Below are 25,536 nucleotides of genomic sequence, written 5' to 3' on the forward strand. Positions count from 1 at the left end.
CAAGCAAAATATAGCCAGAGACACTGAAATAAAGAACAAATTGATAGTAACCAGAGGGGCTGGGGGAGAGGGATAATGGGGGAAAATAGGGGAAGGGCCGTCAAGGAACATGTATAAAGGACACATGGAAAAAGAGGGTAGGTTCGAGGGTGGGAGGCAGGGATGGTTGGGGCAGGGGGAAAATGGAGACAACAATACACAAATTATATAAAGAAAAACATACTGAATATATGTGATAAAAATCCAATTCATATTATAATAATCTAGTACATAAAATTCTACTAACCATGCTTTTCAATTTTACTCATCTGTAGTCTTCCCATCTAGAGTCATATAATGAAACTTTCAGTAACTAACTGATTTATTCAGACAGTATCATTTAGAAATGGATAACTGTTCAAATGAAGATGCTACCTAGTCTGGACAAAAGGATAAAAAGACACCACAAACTGATCACAAAGAAAGGGTGGTATGCACATACTTAAGAAATTGCTTGGTCATACTCAGACACATCACTCTTCAGCTTAAATACCTAAGAGACTTTCTTTTAATTCAAATTTCTTCCTTTGTCATTTAAGAGCTTTAACAATTTCATAGGTACTGTCCTCTTTTTTCCTCCCAAACTTCTCTCTTTTAAGATGCTTTAGCAAAACCATTTCACTCATTTTTCTTCAAACACACAAGCCTGTTGCTGTCTCTCAGTCTTTGTCCTGCTAGTCATCTGTCTGGCATGTTTTACTACCAATTTGCCTACCAAAGTCTGAGTTTTTGAATCCCAGCCCAACTGTCACCTCCATGAAACTTTTCTTGACCATCAAAATTCTTAGTATTTCTTTATCCAATGAAACAGATACAACCTTAGTGCATAACTGGCATTTAACTTATAAATTATATGATAATCTCAAATATTTTTCATATAAATGGAAATCCATTCCAGTGCTAGTCTAGTATAAATCCAGTTTCCCCCATGGACTAATGCTATTTAAGAATTGGCTTTATCAGCACCAATCATAGTGCTCTCTACTTTGGCAGGATTTTAAATGTTTAATCTTAATGATAATTTTATAACATGAACAACAGTGCATATTATGGAAGTTCCCATTTTGCATACACTATCACATATTTAAGAAATGATATATCTGTAACCTCCAAAGGCTGAGGTTCTCTGTATTTAGGTACACCTATAACTATGTAGAAGCACACCAGTTGGGAAGTTCTGCTTTAATGTAAAAAGACCAAATGTCAGACTTAGGCAGTGTGGCTCAGTTGATTTGAGTGTCATCCCATAGACCAAAGGGTCTTGGGTTTGATTCCCGCCCAGGGCACATACACAGGTTTGCAGGTTCGAGCCCCAGTCAGTGTGTGTATAAGAAGGCAACAAACTGATATTTCTCTCTCACACTGATGTTTGTTTCTCTCTCCCTCCCTTCCCCCAACACCTTTCTCTCTTGGAAAGCAGTGAAAAAAAATTGTCCTCAGGTGAGTATAACAAAAAATTTTTTTTTAATTTAGTAAATTCCTTTGTTATGTGTGTATTTGGCTTCCTATTGAAACTGTTATCTAGGAACTTCTTGATTTGTTGTCATCAGCAAATAAAAACTTGTTAAGCATTTATTTAATATATAAACTCCACACATTTTATCTTTCTGACTGGGGAATTAAAATAGACATACTTTCATGTGCCAACTACCTCATCCAAAGTAGTTTTTAACTTAAACGCTTAATTCTGAAAATAAAAACTCGTAGAAACAAAATTCATTAATATTCTTAAGTATGTTCTCCCAGTATAAGCACCAGTCAGTTTTTCCTTGGACATCTACAGACTTCTGATATAGGGCAAATAAATCATATTTTTGGCATTCTATATGCCAGTGTTATTTCATACATTTTTTAAAGTTTATTTATTTATTTGAGAGGAAGGAAGGGAGAGAGGGAGAGAAACATCAGTGTGAGAGATGTCAATTGGTTTGCCTCTGGCACGCTCCCATCTGGGGACCTGGCCAGCAACCCAGGCATGTGCCCTGACTGGGAATAGAACCTGTGACCTTTCAGTTCAGAGGCTGGCGCCCAGTCCACTAAGCCACAGCAGCCAGGGCTATTTCATACATTATTTTTAATAAGCCCTCACTTAATTTCTATTTAACTCAAGGTCTTAAATTAAGACTTGGGTGAGGCTCGATTATTTCAACATCATCTGTTACTAACATTTGTCTCCATCTCCACCCTATCATTTCTTTAAACACTAAAAAAAAGTCACTAAATTTCTTTTGAGTTTTAAATCTAAACAGAGTTCTTATCCCTCTGAACTTAAATGTGGCACATGTTTATTTACTCATTCCCATAAAGAATTTCTCTTGTTGCTAGGAGGCAATAAAATGGCTTCATTTCCAAAATATAAATTTGCCAGCTTGACTGCTAATTTAAAAGTATTGCTTAATAATACATTATTGAAGGTTTGGTTGGTGTGGCTCTCAGTAGATTGAGTGCTGGCCTGTGAACCAAAGGGTTGCTGGTTCTATTCCCAGTCAGGGCACATGCTTGGGTTGCAAGCCAGGTCCCTAGCAGGGGGCATGCGAGAGGCAACCACACATTGATGTTTTCCCTTTTCTTTTTCCCTCCCTTCCTCTCTCTCTAAAAATAAATAAAATCTTTAAGAAATACATTATTGAGAAGCTGGGCATTCTTATACACACTGGCGGACACACAAAATGGTACAATCCCCACAGAGGGAGAATTTGGCCATCTCTAACAAAATCACTCTCAGATTTACCCTTTCACCCAACAATCCCACTCTTAGGAATTTACCCTAAAGATACACCTACACAAATACAAAACAACACGTGGAAAAAGTTATTCACTTTAGCATTATTTGTAATAGCAAAACAGTGGAAACGATCTCAGATGCAACAATGAGAGACTAGCTGAATAAACTACTTGGCACATCTATACATGGAATACTATGAAACCATGAAAAAGAATAAAAAAAGATTTCCAGATATGATTTCCAAGATACATATGTAGTAGTCTATCTTCTGAGTAAGAACGAAGACAACACAGAAAGGATAAACCAGACACTAAAGAAAATGATTATTTATAGTGGCTGGGTATGGGGAAATGGAGTAGAAGGAATAAGATGGGAGTAAGACATATGAAAACTATACATTTGTATAGTTCTTATTCTTGAACCATATAAAATTAAAAATAATTGAAAAGTAACCCCTACCACTAAATACAAATACCCTTATAACTCAAAAATAACCTGATTTAAAAATGAACAAAGGACTTAAACAGACATTTTTCCAAAGATAAACAGCCAACAAGCATAAAAAGATACTCAACATTGCTCACCATCAGAAAAATGCAAATCCAAACTGCAATGAGATATTACCTCATACCTGTTAGAACAGCTATTATCAAAAACACAGAAAATAACGAGCATTGGTGAGGATGTAGAGAAACTGGAATCCTTGTGCACTGGAGAGAATGTGAAAGGATGCAACTGCTATTGAAAACAGTATGCAGTGGTGGTGCAATATAATGATCTGTAAAGAAATATGTATTTGGAATAGTGACCTAGACTTCCAGTCAAGATGGAGGTGTAGGTAAACATGGCTTGCCTCCTTGCACAACCACAGCAAAATTACAGCTAAACTACAGAACAAATATAACTCAGAACCATCAGAAAATTGAGCTGAATGGAAGTCCAACAACAAAGGAATTAAAGAAACCACCTTCATCCAGCTGGGTAGGAGGGGCAGAGACATGGAGACACTGAACAGGCTTGTCCCAAACCCACGTGTGGTGGATATAAAATCGAGGGATATCTAGGGAGTGAGGGATCCCAGCCCCATACCAGATCACCCAGTCCAGGGTTCCTGGGGCAGGAAAGCAAGTCCTCATAATTTCTGGCAGCAAAAACCGGCGGGGACTAGGTCAGAAGAAGAAACTGGGATTCCCTGGCGGGACCCTCCATACATGGATGTACTCAGACACACTCCCTCTGGGGCTCCAGCTTCAGGGCAGCACCTTGAAGGGCACCAGTGGCGTATGGGGAGGAACTGAAGTGTCTGGCAGCAGGAAGAGAGCTGGGGGACAGGTTCCTCCCAGACAGAACTGCAGACAACAACCAGTATACCTTTTCTGAGCCTTCCCTACCACAAAGCCACAGTGTGGTGGCATCGTATTTGAATCTCTACCAACCAGGCTCATACTGTAAGCCCTGCTATGACAATTACCTGAGGCTCTGCCCCATCCAACTCATGGGCACACCCAAACTGGTAACAGTGGCTGGGCTAGGTGCAGGCTTCACACCTGCTCAGAAAGGCAACAGCTGAGCACAGTCCCCTAAACCTCTCACTGAGTGGGCCCAGGCCTGGCACTAGTAGCAACCATCTACAGACTGTTTTATAGTTTATGACAAGAGGCCCCAGACAGAACACAGTTGGGGGCTGACCTTGGCCTGCACCACCTGGGAAACCCCGGGACCTGCACACCCAGTGGACAGTTACAGACCATGTCAGAGCACCACCTAACCACCTCCACAAGCCATGGAGGGAGGTGGCTGCTGGATAGGGGTCACAGCTAGTTCTACCAGCTGTCTGGGCTGGGTAAATCCCTCCTATTGACCTGCTGACAGCCATCAAGACTCATCTACAAGAGCAGGAAGTGCCCAGCCCACATACAGGGTGCACCTTAAGTACCAAGTTTGGGTGATAGGGGATGTTGTGCCACTGGGTGCTACAGGACTCTACTACATTAGGCCACACTACCAAGACACTGAGAAAAAGCAGCTTTACTTAATACATAGAAACAAACACAGGGAAGCTGCCAAAATGAGGAGTCAAAAAAATATGGCTCAAATGAAAGAACAAGAACAAACCTCCAGGAAAAGAATGAAATAAAATGGAGATAAGCAATCTATCAGACGCAGAGTCCAAAACACTGGTTATAAAGATACTCAAGGAACTCAGTGCGTATTTCAAAAGTATAAAAATGATCCAATCAGGAATGGAGAAGACACTAAGTGAAATAAAGAACAATTTACAGGAAATCAACAGCAAAATGGATGAAGCTAAGAATCAAATCAATGATTTGGAATATAAGGAAGAAAAAGACATCCAAACAGTACAGCAAGAAAAAGAATCCAAAAACTAAAGGTAGTGTAAGGGACTTCTGGGATAACTTCAAGATTTCAACATTTACATCATAAAGGTGCCAGAAGGAGAAGAGAAAAAGCAAGAAATTGGAAGTTTATTTGAAAAAATAATGAAAGAAAACTTCCTAAGTTGGTGAAGGAAATAGACATGCAAGTCTAGGAAGCACAGAGAGTGCCAAACAAGGTGGATATAAAGAGGACCACTCCAAGACACATCATAATTAAAATGCCAAAGGTTAAAGATAAATAGAGAATCTTAAAAGCAGCAAGAGAAAAGCAGATTATTACCTACAAAGGAATTCCCATAAGACTGTCAGCTGATTTCACAAAAGAAACTTTGCAGGCTAGAAGGGACTGGCAAGAAGTATTCAAATGATGAAAAGCAAGGACCTACAACCTAGATTACTATATCTAGCAAAACTGTCATTTAGAATTGAAAGTGCTTCCTAGACAAGGTAAAGCTAAAGGAGTTCATCATCACCAAACCATTATTATATGAAATGTTAAAGGTACTTATTCAAGAAAAAAAAAATCAAAACTATATGAACAATAAAAATGGCAATAAATACATAACTATCAACAATTGAATCTAAAAAACAAACTAAGCAAACAAGCAGAACAGAAACAGAACCATAGATATAGAGAACATTGGGATGGTGGCCAGTGGGGAGGCAGTCTCAGAGAATGGAGGAAAAGGTGAAGAGATTAAGAAATACAAACTGGTAGTTGCAGAATAAATAGGCAGGGGCATGTTAAGAACAGTATAGGAAATGGAGTTGCCAAAGAACTTATATGCATGACCCAGGGACATGAACAAAGGAGGTGGGATCACTGAAGGGAGTTGGGGGTGCTGGGTGGAGGGGGGCAGCCTAATCAATAAAACATAAATAAAAACAGAACTTGGGCAGGAAACTAAAAAAAGGAGAGAAAAGAAAAGAAAAAAGAAATATATATTTGGTTTTGGCCCACAATTCCTGGCTCACAGCTCCAGGAACTCTTTGAATTTTCTAAGTGTTAAGAGTAAAAAAAGGTTATCTTTCATTATGTTAATGAGGTGACTTTTTGACAGCACCCAAAGATGAGGGCTAGTTGATAATAAAACCAACCATGTAGTTAGAAGTTGTAATTTTCAGTCTCATCCATCCCCACCTTCATATAGGGGAGAGAGGCTAGAGGTTGATTCAATCATGAATGGTTGATTTTTATCAATCCTGCCTATGTAGCAGAGCCTCCATAAAAAACAGGGGGAGGGGTTCACAGAGCTTCTGGGTTGGTGAATCCATGGAGATGCAGGGGAGAGTGGTGCCCCTGGAGAAAGAAAGAAGTTCCATACTCCTTCCCACATACCTTGCCCTATGCATCTCTTCCATCTAGCTGTTCCCAAGTTATATCCTTCTACAATAAACCAGTGATCTAGTAAGTAACATGTTTTCTCTGAGTTCTGTGGGCCATTCTAGCAACTTAAATCTAAGGAGGAGGTTGTAGGAACCACTGCTTTATAGCCAGTTGGTCAGAGGTACTGATGACAACCTCAACTTGTGATTGACATCATGAGTTGGAGGAGATGGCTAGAATCTCCAATCTGTGGCCAGTCAGAAGCACAGGTAACCTGGCATCTAAAGTTTGTTTGGGGAGGCGGGAAGACAGTCTTGTAGGACTGAAACCTTAACCTGTAGAATATGATGCTTCCTCTGTGTAGACAGCGTCAGAACTAAGTTGCATTCTGGGACAACCTGCTGGTATCTGAGAACTGTTTGTTGGTGTGGGGGAAGAGCCCCACTCCACTGTGGAATTGGGTTTGGAAACCCAATTAAGGTGGATCTTTAGAAAATTAAAAATAGAATTATCATATGATCCAGCAATCCCAGAAATATACAGTCTGGATATGTATATGTGTATATATATCCATATATATATCTATATACCTATACCTATATTTATCTCTCTATATATACATGCAAGAGAATTGAAAATAGGATCTCAGAGATATGTATGCACATCCATGTTCACTGAGGAATTATTTACAATAGTTAAGAGGTGAAAGCAACCTGAAAGTCCATCAATGGACTGACCAATAAAGAAAATGTGGTACACACACACACACACAATGTAATATTATACAGCCTTAAAAAGGGAAGGAAATCCTGTCATATGTTTATGACATGAAGATGTCTTAAGGACATTATGCTAAGTAAAATAAGCCAGTCAGAAAAAGACAAATACCATATGATTCCACTTATATGAGGGGATCTAAGATAGACAGACTCTTAGAAGGTAGACTGGTGGTTGCCAGGGGCTGGGAGGGAAAAAGAGGGAATTGTTCAATGCTTATAGAGTTTCAGTTTTACAAGGTTCTCAATATCTCTTGTCACTAAAATGTGCATAGTTGACACTACTTAAAATGGGTGAGGTAATAAATTTTATGTCATGTTTTTACAATTAAAACATCAACCAATGATTATATGTTAGTGGAAATAGCTGATTGACTACAAACAGAGAGAAATAAATTGTATATATAACAGATAACATGACCATTCAGACAAAAGAATTTAAATTCAAGTAATTAACAAACAGTACTCTATATAACTTTATGGGACAGAAAGAACTGTAAAGAAATCTTGCAAGGGATACTGGCATAGTAGGTATGAATTTTTTTGTACTTACAGTAGGGTAGTACAAATAAATTCAACAAACTAAGGAAAAACAGGTTTATATTGTAAGGAAAGGATGATACAAATACGGAATGGAGGAAGTTTAGGATACACTTTGTGGTGCTAGATTTCAACTGAAGGAAGGCAAACTGAACTCATGATTTAAAGTATATGTATATACATTTTCTAGTTCTGTATTAGGAAAGGGCATAAAGAACACGACTTCCAGCCAAGATAGAGGCATAGGTAGCCACAGTTTGCCTCCTCTTACAACCAAAAGAAGGACAACAACAAATTCAAAAACAAAAAAACAACCAAAACTGCCAGAAAATCAAATTTGTATGAAAGTCTGACAACCAAGGAGTTAAAGAAGAAACATTCACCCAGAATGGTAGAAGGGGTGGAGATGGGTAGCTGGGGTGGAAGGATGGACAGCAAGGCTGCAGCTCGAGGACTGGGCAGGCGAGGCTGTGGCTGGTGGTCCCACATTTGCATGCAGATAAACCAGGAGGAACCACTTGAGAGCGAGACAGACCACACAACCCAGGGTTCCAGAGTGAGAAAAGAAAGCCTCAAAACCTATGGCTGTAAAAACTGGTGGGGGGTGCAATGGCGGACAAACTCCCAGCCTTACAGGAGAGTCTGTTGGAGAGACCCACAGGGTCCCAGAACACGCACAAACCCACCCACCTGGAAATCAGCACCAGAAGGGCCCACTTTGTTTGTGAGTAGAGAGAGAAGTGACTGAAAGTCAGGAGAGCCAAGCAATCGGCATTGTTCCCTCTAGGACACCTCCCCAACATACAACACCAAAATGCAGGGACATGGTTGCTGCGCCCTGGCCAATACCTAAGGCTCTGACCCTTACAACATAACAGGTACACTGAGATAAAGAAATTGGTCCAAATGAAAGAACAAATCAGTGCTCCAAAAACAGAACTAAGCAATGGAGAGAGCCAACCTATCAGATGCAGAGTTCAAAACAATGGTAATCAGGATGCTCACACAAATGATTAAGTATGGTCGCAAAATAGAGGAAAAAGAGACTATGCAAAGTGAAATAAAGGAAAATATACAGGGAACCAACAGTGATGGGAAGGAAACCAGGACTCAAATAAACAGTGTGGACCAGAAGGAAGAAATAAACATTCAACCAGAACAGAATGAAGAAACAAGAATTCAAAAAAATGAGAAGAGGCTTAGGGAACCTCTGGGACAACTTTAAACATTCCAATATCTGAATCATAGGGGTGCCAGAAGGAGAAAAGGAAGAGCAAGAAATCGAAAACTTATTTGAAAAAATAATGAAGAAGAACTTCCCCAACCTGGCAAAGGACATACACTTCCAGGAAGTTCAGGAAGCTCAGAGAATCCCAAAGAAGTTGAACCCAAGGAAGCACACACCAAGGCATATCATAATTACATTAGCCAAGATTATCAACAAGGAGAGAATCTTAAAAGCAGCAACAGAAAAAGAGAGTTACCTACAAAGGAGTTCCCATAAGACTTTCAGCTGATTTCTTGAAAGAAACCTTGCAAGCAAGAAGGGGCTGTAACAAAGTATTCAAAGTTATGAAAGGCAAGGTTCTATATCCAAGCTTACTCTATCCAGCAAAGCTATTATTTAGAATGGAAGGGCATAAAGTGCTTCCCTGATAAGGTCAAGTTAAAGGAGTTCATCAACACCAAGCCCTTATTGTATGAAATGTTTAAAGAAAAACTTAGATCTAAGAAAAAGAAGATGGACAGTAAAATGACAACAAACTCACAACTATCAATCACTTAACCTAAAAAAAAACAACCCCCCCCCCCGCCAAAAAAAAAAACAAAAGCAAACTAATCAAACAACTAGAACAGGAACAGAACCACAGAAATGGAGATCACATGGAGGGTTATCAGGGGGGAGGGGGAGAATTGGGGAAAAGGCACAGGGAATAAGAAGCATAATTGGTAGGTACATAATAGACAGGGGGAGGTTAGGAATAGTCTGAGAAATGGAGAAGCCAAAGAGCTTATGTTGCGAACTGCCCTGCCTGGTTTCAGAAGCTGTAATCCCCTGTGGCTAAGGCTGAGTAAAGGATCTTGGGACCATAAGGCACTTAGGAGACAAAGCTTATCTTCCTTGTAGGGGCACCACCTCTGCCCCCTTTCTGTTCACCCTGCTTGGCCCCAGGTGGATGACTGGTTAGCCAATGATGGATAAGATTCCTTAAAAGAGGGACAACCTAAGACAGGCATGGTTGTGAAGGGGCACTCAGGGAAGGACTTCGGGGACTATAGAAAAAGGGGGTGATGGACTCTTGCCCCTCGGCTTTAACATAGCCTGAGTCCTCATTCTGTCTGCAAGAAGTCTCCTACTCTCTTGGTTGCCTTACTGCCCCTGCCTGACTTAAGCCTGAAATAATGCCTTAAGACTAAAACAATGCTGGAGGATCATGTGGCCCTGTGCTGAAAAGGACAGGTTCCCTAGGGCGATCAGGCCTGAGAAAGACAGCATAAAATCCTATGAAACCTACTTTGGTAATACCCTCAATTTAAATGATAAGGGTCCAAACAGGAAGTGAGTTTGTTCCCCAAACTTTTATGGCCATTTAACTATCTGACCCCAACTCAGAATAAGCCCTCAGAGTTCTTTGAATGTTACCTATTGTTTAATCATTTCTGCCTAACAATGATTGATGAGCTTTAAGTATACACCCTTTATTCCTGTGCAAATTGAACCCAATAAAAGCCTGTCAAGGCAAGGGTCCAGGTGCTCTCCTCTTGAGAGAGTGGCCAAGGCCCTCCAAGCCTTTTTCTTCTCTTGAAAGAGAAGCCGCACTGTCCCTTTTCCTCCAGAGGACTCGGTAGTCCAGGTGAATTTGTCTAATCCATAACGCCACAGACCCTAGGAGCCTGGATCCACAGCAAACTTATATTTATGACTCATGGACATGAACTAAGGTGGGGAGGAATGCTGGTGGGAGGGAGTGTGCAAGGCAGAGGAGAATAAAGGGGAGAAAAAAAATAGGACAACTGTAATAGCATAATCAATAAAATAATTAAATATATATAATACAACATTGTTTCGGTCAAATCACGTGCTACTTTTAGTTAAAACTTACTGAAGGAGTTACTTTTAAATATTTTTATTGTTTTGGAGCCCAAACGTCTATAAATAAAGTGATTTAAATAAAGAAGTATTTAAGAAAAGAAAAAAGAAAGGGCCTAAAGAAGTCATATCCTAGTAACAATGTGAACATAATGCCCAAGCTCAGATCTGGTTTATAAATACCATTCCCTACTAAAATGGAAATAGGGCTCTTTGGAGAACATGACCTATCCAAATCTGGGGCAGAGAAGCACAAGGTGAACATCTTGTACCAGAAAACAAAGAAATGCTCAAAGACTCTGAAAGACCTATCAAAAAGACACAAGAAGTTTCAAAAGACACCCTCAAAGAAACTGACTCTCAAAGAAACAGAGAGTAGTGGATTTATAATGCATTTTTTAAATGAGGGCAGGGGGTAGGCTGTTCTTCAAAGAATGCCAGCTAATACATGTAGAAGGAATGATAGAATACACAAAGCCAAGATTTTGTGATCATCAAAGTGGATGGTAAAATGGTTAAGTAAGAATTGTTGAAAAATAAATTATTTTGACAAATTATCACCTTAAATATTACTAATTACAAAGGAGGGAAAGGTACCTTTACAATGGAGAGTAATGACCATCTCTAACCAAGTGATCAAACTTAGCATAACCAATGAGACAAAATATATTACATCCTCCTGATGTAATAGAGGGAACTAATTATACAAGACCACTTGCACAGTATGTTTGCAAAAAAAAAAAAAAAAAAAGTTCAACTTGACTCTAAGTATGAGAAAATGAGACCAAAATAGATTAAGGAACTCTATAAAGACAAATGCTTCAAAAGAACAAACTCTTTATACCCCCCAAAACCATGAGAAAACTTTCTAGATTAAAAAGACTAAAGAAACATGATAAAAGCAAGTGATACTATGCTGCAACCCAACTTTTTTTAAGGCAACTGGGAGAATTTTATTATGGACAGGATAATAGATATCACTATCAATGTTAAATTTCTTGAATGTGAGAACAATTATGATAAAGTGGGTGAATGTCCTTGTTCTAAGAAGAATGCTGAAGCCTTCTGTAGTGGAATGTCATGTCTTCAAGTGACTCTTAAACAAAAAAGCACATTGTGTGTGTCTGTGCGCATAGAAACACAAGAGCAAGTCTAGGTCACAAATGTCTGAGGAAAAGGACATGAGTGTCAAAAGCACAATTTTTTCCAATTTTTCTAGAGACGTTATATGTTTCAAAAAAATAAAAAGTTGATACTAAAAAAAATAAATAAAAGGAGAGGACAGAAAAATCATCATTATAATCAGCCAGTAATACTATCCAATAAAAATTCAAATAATATAAGAAACATTTCTAGGATCAAATCACAAGCCTCCCCCACAATTTTTTCTAATTAGCACATTAAAAATTTCTAGAAAATTTTAATAGTTTTTAAAATAAATTTTACACATCTAGCTAGTTAGATGCAAATACATACTGTTGTTTTTGAGATCAAGTGTTTTTCAAATTGATAAATATACTACAAATTGTAGTTGATACACTTTGACTTGGCATCAGAGCTCCTGTGGTAGATTAGAGATGGCTGCAATTTCTTCCTTACCTCTTCCATTGAGAAGTAGGGATAAATTTTCTCTCCTTGAATGTGAACTGGGTTGCAACTATTTAACTACTAGAGTAAGTTAGAAATGACACTGCTGATTCTGAATCAAGCCTTTAAAAGTACCGGCAACTTCCTCCATATTGTCTTGGAGCCCTGAGTCTAACAACCCTACTGGAAAGATGAAGCAAAGAAGCCCTAAGACTATGACACACACAGGAAAAAGGGCCCGGCCGAATCCAGCCTATTAGCTGTTCCTACCAAGGCACCAAGTATTTGAGGGAAGCCAGTGTGGATCTTATAGACTAGTCCAGTAACCAACTGAATACCACTGAATGAGCCCAGTAAGCAATGTGGGGCAGAGGAATAACCAAGCCCAGCCTTGCCTGAATTTCTAATCCACAAAATTGCGAGATAATAAGAAAAGTTGCTCACAGCAGCCAAAAAGTAGAAGCAACCCATGTGTCCAATGACAGATGAATGAATAAACAAAAGATGTTATATACATACAATGGAATATTATTCAGCCTTAAAAAGTAAATTCTGCCACATACTACAATACGAAGGAACCTTGAAGACATTGTGCTAAGTGAAAAAAGTCAGCCACAAGAGGACAAATATTGTATGATTCCACTTACAGAGTAGTAAAATTCATAAAGACTAAAAGTAGAACGGTGGTTGCCTGGGCTGGGGGAAGGGTAGAATAGAGAGTTATTGTTTAATGGGTCCAAAGTTTCAGTTGGGAACATGAAAAAGTTCTGGGGTGGATAGTGGTGATGCTTGTACAACATTGTGAAACCACAGACTGCACACTTAAAAATTATTAGAATGGTAAATTTTATGAGATATATATACACACATACATATATGCATATACTATGTATATATGCATATATGTATATATATATCACAAAAAAGTTGCTGTTTTAAACCATATGATTTGGGGCAGTTTGTCACAGAGGAACTGAAAAACAGAATAGTTCTATACAAATCAAGTCTAAAATAAAAACTGTGCTGTACTAAGTATTACTTCACCAACACATACTGGTTTTATGTTAGGGCTTGATTTTAAGAAATTTTGCCTCTCCACGTAATTTTTTAATTCTTAGCAGAATCTTCTATATTAATACAAATATTAAAATATATGAACAGAATTTAGAGTTGAAATTACATACTGGATTTTATGTAAAAGTAACATACTATGTGGCAATTAGAGATAAATTAAAGTCATTTGTGGAGGTGAAAAAAATTACAACCAAACTAAGTATTTCTGGGGTTCACCTGGAAGAAAGAAAAGGGAAAGAATTTATGGCCTTTCTGCCCCTCATCTATTCCTCCCCCTCCCAACCTAGATTTGATGAGAAAAGGGGGATGGCCTACATTAAACTAAGCCCACCATATCCTAATTTCTACTAAACTATCAAACAGGCCAGGCCAGGCTATAGAAAGCAGAAGTGAGACTGTGGGGAAGAGGGAGAATGGATGACACAAAGAGAAGGATTACAGACAAATGAAAAACAAACAAACAAACAAACAAAAAAAAAACAACCAATCAACCACAGAAGTAATACCTGATAGGAGAAAAATGGAGGATATTTTCAGAACAATAAAACCCTATTATTTCATTTTTCTTAATTCTTAGCACCAAGGTAGTAATTATCTTGATTTGATTCTGTGACATAATAAATATAGCTGATTTGGGTATGGAATTGTGGCCAGAGAACTCTGAGACCAGGTAATAAGAAACAGGTATCAGAAATAGATTTTACCCTGCCCTTTAAAAACCAAGGCTTATCAAGGGTCTATCAGTTCCAGAACAGCAAGAAAGGAAGGAACAAAAAAATGTGTTTGGCACACAGTTCTGTAGTAATACATGATCAGAGAGAGACTGTATAATCAACTGTGGGCAGAATCACATAATGGAACTTCGTAGAACACTGTTCATAGGTGTATTTTGAACGTGTTATAAAACGTATCAGACATGACCTCTGCATTAGTTTCAGAACCTTTAACTATACAGAAGGAAGGCTATTTGTGAACTACAGACCTTCATGCTTTCTGTTAACATTGGTAGCAAATTGTCTGCTGTCCTTCCAAAACAGCCAACTAACTTAATACAGCTTTTAATATTTCTGTCAATTAATTCATAATTGTAACTTATCTATGTAACAAAACTGTTAGTTACAATTTTCAACTCTATGTGACCAGGGTTGGTTATAACCTCTTGGACTGTTTCTTCATCTGGAAAATTAGAACAAAACCAAATAAACTCTAAGCTACCTTTTAGTTCTAAAACTCAAAATATGTATCTTACCATCTCTGGTATATAGATAAGGTACTTAGTTGCACTGGGTTGGCCAAAAAGTTAATTTTTTTCCATATGATAAAAAACACATTTTTTTCATTTTCACCAGTAATTTTATTGATTTGGATATTTTGAATATGTTGGCTATCTCCCACATGGTATAACACTGATTGTTCTCAATCAATGTTTCGGTTTGATCACTATCAACTTCGACTGGTCTACCCGACCATGGAACATTGTCTGGTAAGAAATCTCCAGCATAAACTTCACAAAGCACTTTTGACATGCTCTAACAGTCACAGCACATACACTGCACAAATCTTCTTTTTTTTTTTTTGCATTTTAGTTGCATTTTTAACCTTTCTTGAAATTATAAAGCATAATATGCTGAAAATATTGCATATTTTCTTCCATTTTCAATATTAAAATGGCTAAATATTCACCAATTTTGATAAGTTTATTAAATGATACTGATATGACTGCTATCAAAATACAATCTAACAAAATTGTTTCACATGAGGTTAAGATAACTAAGCACTAATAAAGACATCTTATGGAAAAGAAAAACAAACTTTTAGGCCAACCCAATAATTCAAAATATTTTCAAATTATCTTTCACGTTCAAAAATAAAAATATTTCTCTAACCCAATATTAATTCCAAGTATTTATTTGTTCATTCAACTAATATTTGTTGAACACCCAATTATGTGCCAGGCATTAAACTTGGCCCTGGGAGGATGCAAAAATAAATACATATGGTACCTATATTCACAAAGCTTATAGGGAAGTTGGGGAGACAAACCAAATAAACATGCACAAGTGTAATATCACAACTATAATAAGTGATAAGGAGTTAAAAGAATATATAATGGAGAATACTATAGAGAATATATTATATATATACTCTTATAATAGAGTTATGAGTACATATATAAGAGACTTTCCTTAAGAAGAACAAATAAATGACAAATGAATTGACAAGAATGGCATGTATGGCCTACATAATGTAGAATCCTTCTAGGCAGAAATAAACAGCATATTCAAGGAACTGACAGAAGACCAGTGTGATTGCACATAAAAAATATTTAGTTCCTTAGAAATCAAATCTTCTAATATGTGAAAAGCTCTTCAGAGACATACTTAAGAACTATTTTCAAGGAAGCTTCAAAGCATCACAATAATTTTCTCTAATGTTAAAAAAAAAAATGCTGTCCTAGGCTTTGCTCAGTAGCCCAATTGGTTAGAGTGTCATCTTGGCATGCCAATGTTGCGGGTTCAATCACCAGTCAGGGAATATACAAGAACCAACCAAAGAATGCATAAATAAGTGGAACAACAAATCAATGTTTGTCTCTCTCTCCTTCACCCTTAAAAAAACAACAACAAAACAACTGCTGTCCTATATCTCTCTGCAAAAGACCAAATAACTCTCATTGATTCCCTTTCCTTTTTATTTACTGTTTTCAATTGCATAGTAAAAACCACAACCTCTTAGCTCTACTTCTTAGATGAAGGCAGCTATAAGAGTAAAAATAAATATGATGCTATTGTTCTGGCTCTGCCACTAACCCTATGACTGATCTTGTTAAATGTTATGGCCAGTTTGGTACTAACTTTTGTCATTTGTAAATAGGAGGAGTCTCAGAATTTCTCTTAAGAGCCTTTTAACTCTAAAACTATGTTTTTACTGTAGAAATGCTTGTTCTATTCTTTAAACTGAATAGAATTAGACATATCTCTGAATTCCACTGACCAAGATTTTACTTGCCTTTAAACCCTCGTTGTATTTACACAGCATTTGAACATTGTTGCTATGTTACAATAATAATAAATCGTTGAATAAAATCTGCCTAAGGATCTAAAATACAAATGATCAAAAATACAGTTAAATATTATTTAAAAAGCTACACTTCAAATGAGACAGTAATACTTTAACTAAACAAAGATTCCTAAAAAGTCAAACTACTACTGCCAAAATAGACTTAGAAAGACAGGAGGAAGGCAAAATATTAAAAACTCATCAGAAAAGCAAAATTTTAGCATAGGACATTAAAAGTGATTAATACACAGGTCAATCTAACTTCCAAAAGAACTCATAATAAATATTCTAATCCAATGCTCATTCTAGACTTGGTTCACAGTATTTCTGACATTTAATCTATTTTCAAGTGGAAATGTACATATAGTCATAACCTTTTAAGCCAGATTATCCATCATTAGAATTCAAGTTTTAATATTCTTCATATGAATGCAATAAAAAGATTCATAAAATTTTTACTTAACAGTATTACATTCTACAATTTTTCAGCATCCTAAAACACTCAATATAACCTTAAGAAACATCAATTAAGCACCTCATTCTTGTATAATCTTTAGTATCAAGATTTATTTTAATGAGAGGTATTGTGTACCTTCAAGGGACAACAAATAATTAGATTTTAAACATTAAACTACAGGAATACTTCAAATAGGCCCTGGCCTGGTACTTAAAGTGTCCTCCCAAGAGCCAAGATGGCAGGTTTGATCCCCAGTGAGGGCATATACAAGAATCAGCCAATAAATATATAAATAAGTGGAACAACAAATAGATGTTTCTCTTTCTCTCTCAAACCAATTTAAAAAATTTTAAAAAGAATCCTTCATTCATTAAGCACTCACAACATTGTAAACATTTCCTAGGCACTATACCAAGCTCTAAGAACAAATAAAGGGGCAAGATCACTCCCTAAAAATACATTTCACCAAGGTAGAAACAATCGTCAACATTGTATCTTTCCTAGCCTCCCACCAAATAGGATTCTAAACTATGAATCTCTTGGATCACTCCTTACCTCTTTATTCCCACTATTACAGCCCTACTTCAAGATTTTAACACCTTTCATCTAGACTACTATCAACAGTTTCCTAGCTGGATTCCCTACTCTGGTTGAGCCAGTTCTGAAAACCAAAATATCTTCAGCATTGGCAAATGTCCTCTGAGGGGTCAAAGATGCCCTGGTTGAGAACCACCGCATCAAGTTGATCCCTTAAGAGGAGAATTTGTTTTGCAAGGCTGTGGCCACAATCTACGCCCATGCAACACAGCAAAAAAACTGACCAATGGTAGAGCTGAATCTTCCAATCCTGACGTTAGGGCCACCACGTTTAAACTAAATACCTACTCATAAGCTGATTCTCTAAAAAAGGAGCCATAATACTCTTTCTTACAACCCTTTGAACACGTGAAACTAAAATATCTCCTTACTTCAAGCCTGAATTTTGAAAAGTCAGTACCTTCCATCAAAGTTTAACCGTACTATATACACATTTAAATTTGTGGATATTGTAAAATTATGACACTTTTTAAAAATAGTTTTGTACTTAAATCGTCTCTTCAGAAGCTGACGAAAATAGGACTTCTTAGACTTATTACCTACATTTAAGATTGTAAGCTACTTTGAACAATATGCTCATAAATATTTCCAGAAAAAAACTTTAACCGTTGAATTCTTATGCTTAAAAAACAAGATTCAACAAACACACAAGCACTCCTTTTCATTTCCCATAAGGGTTACGTCTCCCCCCAGAACTTATTATTCAAAGATACAGCCAAAATAGAACAATAACCTTCAGATGGACTAAAGGGGAAGGCGGCGAGGCGATAAGCTATCTTTAAAAAGCCTGGTAGGAGAGGCTCTACAGCCGGGCCTAGGAGAGCGGTAGCACACAGGAGAGAGCACTTCCTACCCCGCAGCTCTGAAGTGGGGGCAGTCTGTCCACCCGCTCACCTTCAGTCGTTTGATCATCTCGTCGGTGGTGATCTTGTCGGTGATCTCCTTCACCCCCGGAGGGTAAGCAATCTTCCCGTCTGCACTCCCGACGCCACACAGGGCAGTGGCAGACTTGGGCTGCGCGGTGGAGAAGTCCATCCTGGGGGACAACTTTTCTTTCACAGTCCTCTACCGGCCTCTATCGGTCAGAAAACAAAAGTTCAGCGGGAAAGGGGCGACTTTGTAACCTCTTTTTTCATTTCAAAAATCTCTAATCTGCTAAGGGCCCTATCTCCCGGGAGGCCGGGGACCGGGCGGCAGCCTGGCCACCCGCTCCTTCCCCGGGCTCGGACCCTGGCGGCCGCCCCGCCGCCCCCACCCACGCGGCCCCGCCAGCCCCAGGCCCACGGGGCGGCTCTCCGGCACAGCCGCTGCGGCCGCGGGAAGCGCGGAGCAGCGCCAGGAGTTTCCCATTCCGCCTTTCACAATGAAATCCATCCCCAAGCACCGAGGTCCGAAGTTTGGCGGCCTCGGGAGTCCGGCGTGGCCCCCAAGGCCCCGGCTCCATCGGAGAGGAGCGCCGAGTCCCCGTACGGCTGGTCCCCTTCGGGAAAGGAGACGCGAGGCCTATAGGGTTCGGCTTAGGCCGCAAAACTAGGGGCCAGACCAGACCCACACGCAGCAGCGGCTCCCGGGAACGAACGCCCTTGCCAGGCCCGGCTTTGGGACCTCCGGCGTCCCCGCCACGCTCCCGCCTCTCCCCTGTCCCGCTTCCCCACCCCCGCGGGAGCGGAAAACAAGCCGCCCTCCACCCCAAGCCCCACGCAAGGAAGCGGCTGACGCGGCTCTGCACTTCACATTTTGTTCCTTCAACTTCGGCTAAGGGACCCCAGCGGCTGTGTCGCCCCCGGCCACCAGGCGCCGTCCCGCGCCGCCAAGGCCTTACCAGCACCTCCGGGCAGCCCCGCCGGGCCTCGGTCCCGCGCCCCCACCCCCCGATCGCCCCTTCCGTCCCCTCCCTTCACCAGCCGAGGGCGGGAGCCCAGCCGCCGCCGTCTTTACCTCCTCCTCCTCATGCGGGCGGAAGGTGCATCGAACGCCCGGGCCTCTGTCAGGTGGTTGCGCCGCCGCCCCTCGCCGGGCTGCACACAAAGCAGCTTCGTGGGTCCCGCCGCCGCCGCCGCCCGCCCCGGAGCGGCGCTTGGGCTGGCGGAGCCGAAGAGGAGCGGCCGCCGCGGGGGGAGACGCGGGGCGAGTGTGCGCTGGGAGGGGAGACACTGCCGCTCTCCGTCTGGCCGAGGAAGAGCAGCCTCGGAGAAGGCTCCTCCGGGACCGTGTGCGCCCGGGTCCGCCAGGGACCCCCGCGGCCCGCCCGTCCGCCCCTCGCGCCGGCCGGGTCCGCCGACCCGGACCCGGACGCCCCTCTCAGCGGCGCGCACCCGGCGACCCGTATCCCCTGGAGCCGACGCCTCGCACACACACCGGCCCGTCACGCGAGCGGCGCGAGAGCACGCGAGAGCAGGGCGCGCGCCTCGCTCCCACCCCTTCCTCCGCCGGCCGTGCCTCCGCCTCCCTCGGGCCCGTGCCTGCCGCGCGTGGGATGGACAGCGCCGCCACCCGGTTGGCGCCAAGACCAGCCGCGCGGAGCGCCCTGGGGAAGCCGGGACCCAAACGGCGAGCAGAGGAGGAGCCCGGGTGGCGGGAAGCGAACCCGGTGCCTGCGGCGCTGGGAGGGCAGGCAGGAGGAACAGAGCTTTAACTTATGTTGCAGAAATCAGTTCGTGACTTTTGGGGGTCATCCTGACGGACGTGGGCAGAACTTGTTGAAAGATGGTTAATTACTCGATGAAAATGAACTGTTTTCCTCCCTAGGGGACAGAAGACCTGCAAACTAAAGAAAAGTTGTGTAACATGGCACAACGTGGGCTACTCATTCTTCTACCTTCTGACAATCATCGGAGTTAGCCCTTTCCTTTTTAGATTTCTAAAGTTAATATTTTGAGAGCTGTAAAATATAAAAATAACAGTGCTGAGTGGTTCGCAAAGAAGGGTCCGAAACGTGAGTTCCTGGGCTCCACTCCCAAACCGTGGAACCCAGAAATAAGTACGTTTAAAAATTAGCTAGACGGTTCTTGTAAATATGGAAGAACTTTTTTTTTTTAATCCTCAGTGGAGGACATGCTTATTGATTTTAGAAAGGGAGAGAAACGTCAATCTGTTGCCTCTCGCAGGCACCCCTAACTGGAACAGACCCCTGGCATGTACCCTGACAGAGAATCCCACCTGCCACCTTTGGTTTACAGGAGGACACTCCAACCAACTAACTGAGCCACCCCGGCCAGGGGATGGAAGAACTCATTTTTTAAAAATGTACCAAATACATTTGGTATATTATAAATATACCAAAGAGTAACATTTTCATCCAGAGGAAAACCCAGGGCAGTGGGTTTGAGCAATTTAATGTAAAAAGTTGGGCAAATGAACCTCAGAAACACATAATTTTTAAAAAATGGACTTAAAAAAGGGGAAGTAATATGAAATAGCCTTCAGCCTCTTGAAACTGACAAAGGCCATAGTTTTAAATGATATGCAATTATTCATTTAAATTATTCTTGATACCCATTTTTTCACATAATTTACTTGATTTTAAAAATATTAAAGGTACTCGCTGTCACTGAATTGGTTTTTTGGGTGTCACACAAGACAGATCCCAGTTATCTTGGAATCTAACAGTGCCACAGTGCTGGAACTCTGCCTAAGGGCCTATGCTTCATTCTTGGATATTTAGACTCAATGACAGGATCCATTCAAGATTGTCTTTATCCAAACTATTAAAATGCCCCAAACCTACTCTGTTTTTAGGCTGTCTCTCACACTGTGTTTCTCAAATGTTATTTAAATAACTAAAGAGTGACACTTTTGCTGGGTGGCTGATTAGCTCAGCTGGTTAGAGTGTGGTGCTAATAAAGGGTGATGATTTTCATTTACCTATTATTAAAAGGAGTTTCGTATATACCCACAAATTTTAATTTTATACAACTTAGTTAATATTGTTTGAATTTATGAACTCAAAAGATAGTAAACTCCCAGGATCACAACACAAAAATAAATATATATTATTCTAAAATTTAGGAATTCTGAAATTTCTGTTTTTACTTCCTTTCTTAAACATTTGTTTCCACTTAACAGTAAATGAGATAGAATCATTTGTGCAACAAATATTTTAAGAGGGCCTCATATGCAAAGCATTGTTTTGGGCACTGAGAAAAAATTGGTAGTAGGGATGTAGACAAAAATTCCTGCCTGCCTTGGTGGAGCTTAATTTGTTGGGGGAGAGATAAATGTAATAAATTGCTATGGAAGCAAACAGAGAAGATGGGGGATGCAGATGACACATAACCTTTCAGGCCTTTGACCTTTCTCTTGTGCTCTGCCTGAAATGGGGAATTGTTGGAGTGCTTCAGAGAAATGACATGATGTGATTTAAGTTCTATGAACTAGGCAACCTTGCCCGAGTTACATCATTTCTTTTTATTTTTTATTTTTTAAGTATATTTTATTGATTATGCTATTACGGTTGTCCCATTTTTTTCTCCCCTTTGTTCTCCTCTGTCCTGCACCCTATTCCACCTGCATTCCCCAACCTTAGTTCATGTCCATGGGTGGTACATATAAGTTCTTCATATAATGGCTGCTCCATTTCCTGTACTATTCTTAACCTCCCCTGGTCTATTTTGTATCTACAATTTCTGCTTCTTATTCCCTGTAACTTTTACCCGCTCTTCCCCCTCCCGCTACCCACCCATAACCCTCCATGTGATCTCCATTTCAGTGATTCTGTTCCTGTTCTAGTTGTTTCCTTAGTTTTTTTTTTTTTAGGTTAACACATTGTTAGTTTTTATTGCGCGCCCTACTACCAGTCAACGTAAAACATATAAATACATTTCCCGCATACAATGTTTTAAGTTGTTGATAGTTATGAGTTTGTTGTCATTTTACTATTCATTGTTTTTATCTTCTCCAATTTCTTAGATAAGTCCCTTTAACATTTCATATAGTAAGGGCTTGGTGATGATGAACTCCTTTAACTTGACCTTATCTGTGACCACTTTATCTGCCCTTTCATTCTAAATAATAGCTTTACTGCATGAGGTAATCTTGGATGTAGGCTCCTGCCTTTCATGACTTTGAGTACTTCTTTCCAGCTCCTTCTTGCCTGTAAGGTTTCTTTTGAGAAATCAGCTGAAAGTCTTATGGGAACTCCTTTGTAGGTAACTCTCTCTTTTTCTCTTGCTGCTTTTAAGATTCTCTCCTTGTTGATAATCTTGGCTAGTGTAATTATGATGTGCCTTGGTGTATGCTTCCTTGGGTCCAACTTCTTTGGGACTCTCTGAGCTTCCTGGACTTCCTAGAAGTCTATTTTTTTCACCAGGTTGGGGAAGTTCTCCTTCATTATTTGTTCAAATAAGTTTTCAATTTCTTGCTCTTCCTCTTCTCCTTCTAGCAACCCTATGATTCAGATGTTGCAACATTTAAAGTTGTCACGGAGGTTCCTAAGCCTCTCCTCATTTCTTTGAATTCTTGTTTCTTCATTCTGTTCTGGTTGAATGCTTATTTCTTCCTTTTGGTCCAAATCATTGATCTGAGTCCCATTTTCCTTCCCTTCACTGTTGGTTTCCTGTACATTTTCCTTTATTTCACTTTGCATGGCCTTCACTTCTCTATTTTTCGGTCATGCTCAACCATTTCTGTGAGTATCCTGATTACCAGTGTTTTGAACTCTGCATCTGATAGTTTGGCTATGTCTTCATTGCTTAGTTCTGTCTTTGGAGCACTGATCTGTTCTCTCATTTGGGGCCATATTCCTTTGTCTTGGTGCACCTGTTAAGTTGTAAAGGGCAGAGCCTTAGGTATTCGCCAGGGTGGACCGAACCACGTCCCTGTGTTGTGGTGCTATATGTGGGGTAGGGGTCCGAGAGGGAACATTATCAATTGCTCAGCTTTCCTCCGGCTTCAATAACTTTCCCCACTACCCACTAGCAAAGTGGGCACTTTTGGTGCTGATTCCCAGATGAGTGGATTTGTGTACGTTCTAGGACCCTGGTGGGTCTCTCCAACAAACCCTCCTTTGAGGCTGGGAGTTTCTCCCTCCGCTGCTACCTCGACAGGTTTTAATAGAGTTTTTGAGGTGTTATTTCCCCACATTGGAACCCTGGGTTGCATGGTCTGTCTTGCTGCCTAGTTGGTCCTCCCAGTTTTTCCAGTCTCACAAATGTGAGACTGCCCAGTCTGCCAGCTATGGCCTTGCCCACCCTAGTCACCAGCCATCGTGTTGGCACGTGTCTTGTCTGCCCCGGCTGCTGGTCTCCACCCCTCCTACCAGTCTGAATTAATATTTCTTCTTTAACTCCTTGGTTGTCAGACTTCCATACGTTAAATTTTCTGGCAGTTCTGGTTATTTTTGTTTTTGAATTTGTTGTCCTTCTTTTGGTTGTGTGAGGAGGCAAAGTGTATCCATTACACTTCCACCTTAGCTGGAAGTCCAAATTACATCGTTTTTCTAGCCTCCTTTTCTTCATCTTTAAACAGGGACACCAGTTTTTATTTCAGAAATTCATTATGAGGAATAAATAAGTTAACATTTGCAATGTGCCTTGAATAGTAACTGGCACATACTAAGCCCTACAAAAGTTTTGTTCCTGTTCTTTTTTGGTTTGTTTATTGATTTTAGAGAGAGAGGAAAAGGGGTAGAGAGAGAGAGAGAGAACATTGATGTGAGAGAGAAACATCAACTGGATGCCTCCCCTACGTGCCTTGACCATCAATTGAACCTGCAACCTAGGTATGTGCCCAGAATTGGAATTGAACCCCCAACCTTTTGGGGGTTCAATATATATATACCCTTTTGGGGGTTCTTTATATATATATATAAAGAATCAGTCTAGCCACTGGGTTGAAAATAATGTATGGAAATAGGTACCCAAGTATAAGACAACCCCAAAAATTCTAAGGAGAGATGGTAATAAGGACCAGGTAATAACAGTGAAAGTGATCAAAAATGGCATGAGAAAGAGAGGACTCAAGAAATTAAGGATGATGCCAAAGTTTTAGACCCAAGCAATAGGATGATGTAACCACTGAGAAGAGGAGGTCTATGCTTGAAGCAGATTTAGGGTCATGATATCTTTTAGATATCCAAGATATTTAAAAGTTAATTTAATGAACAGTTACTGAGCTCCAGCAATGGGTAAGGTATTGTACTAGGCACTGGGGAATATTTAAAAAAACAAAGATGAAGTCCCTGTCCTTGTAGGATCAGGATCTATTGGAGGAATCAGCCATACAATGAACCATAATTCTAGGCAAAGCTGTGATATATTCTATAATAGGGATTTGAACTACATTGTCTGTGAGCTTAGAAAAGAAGTGCTATGGTAGCTTCCCAAAGGAAGGGACATTTGAGGCTGGACCTTGAGTGGTGTGTTATTGTGGTGAGTAGTTGTTGTAGGTAGGGCAATAGCTAATGGAGATAACCACAGGTGAGCAAAGGCCTTAAGGTGAACTTAGGTAATTAAGTGCAGTTTTGTGGGGAGGGTGGAGTTTGGTGTGGTTAGAGCAAAGATTGAATAAAGGAGTAGATTTGTAGCCTTACTCTACTGCCACACAATTATAATCAGCCCTCCTCCCACCTACAGATATCTAAGCATACAATTTATGTATAGAACGATATCTAATTCAGTTTCAGAATAAATCCCTAAATCCCTATTTCAACCATACTGCTAACCATAGATTCTTCCTATATAGAAATTCTAGATCCAAATTCTAGGACAATTCTGCCTAATAGAAATTTCCAAAATAATGGAAATGTTTCATACTTGCATTGTCCAGTAGAGTAGTCACTAGCCACATGTAACTCTACAACACTTGAAATGTGGCTACTATAAACAGGGAACTAAAGTTTTAATTTAATTTATTTTAATTTAAAATT

At 40.1% G+C, this 25,536-nt stretch overlaps 1 protein-coding gene across 2 annotated transcripts in view; it reads right to left on the reverse strand.

Annotated features, from left to right (window-relative positions):
* PDS5A (PDS5 cohesin associated factor A) overlaps nucleotides 1–19,750 on the reverse strand; it is a 118,041-nt gene extending 98,291 nt beyond the window's left edge. Inside the window, exons 1-2 of one of the 2 annotated variants that reach the window (XM_045834152.1) lie at nucleotides 19,611–19,750; nucleotides 18,567–18,747 (exon numbers count right to left, since the gene is read on the reverse strand). In XM_045834152.1, coding sequence (XP_045690108.1) covers nucleotides 18,567–18,707 — 141 coding nt within the window. In that variant the 5' untranslated portion in view covers nucleotides 18,708–18,747; nucleotides 19,611–19,750. Of the gene's footprint in view, nucleotides 1–18,566; nucleotides 18,748–19,494; nucleotides 19,535–19,610 lie in introns of those variants that run through there. The other variant, XM_045834153.1, reaches the window with a different exon arrangement.
* Nucleotides 19,751–25,536: the final 5,786 nt, after the last annotated feature.

Source organism: Phyllostomus hastatus, unplaced genomic scaffold (assembly GCF_019186645.2).
Source record: "Phyllostomus hastatus isolate PE091 unplaced genomic scaffold, TTU_PhHast_1.1 phas_contig_196, whole genome shotgun sequence".
In the NCBI taxonomy this organism is placed as follows: domain Eukaryota; kingdom Metazoa; phylum Chordata; class Mammalia; order Chiroptera; family Phyllostomidae; genus Phyllostomus; species Phyllostomus hastatus.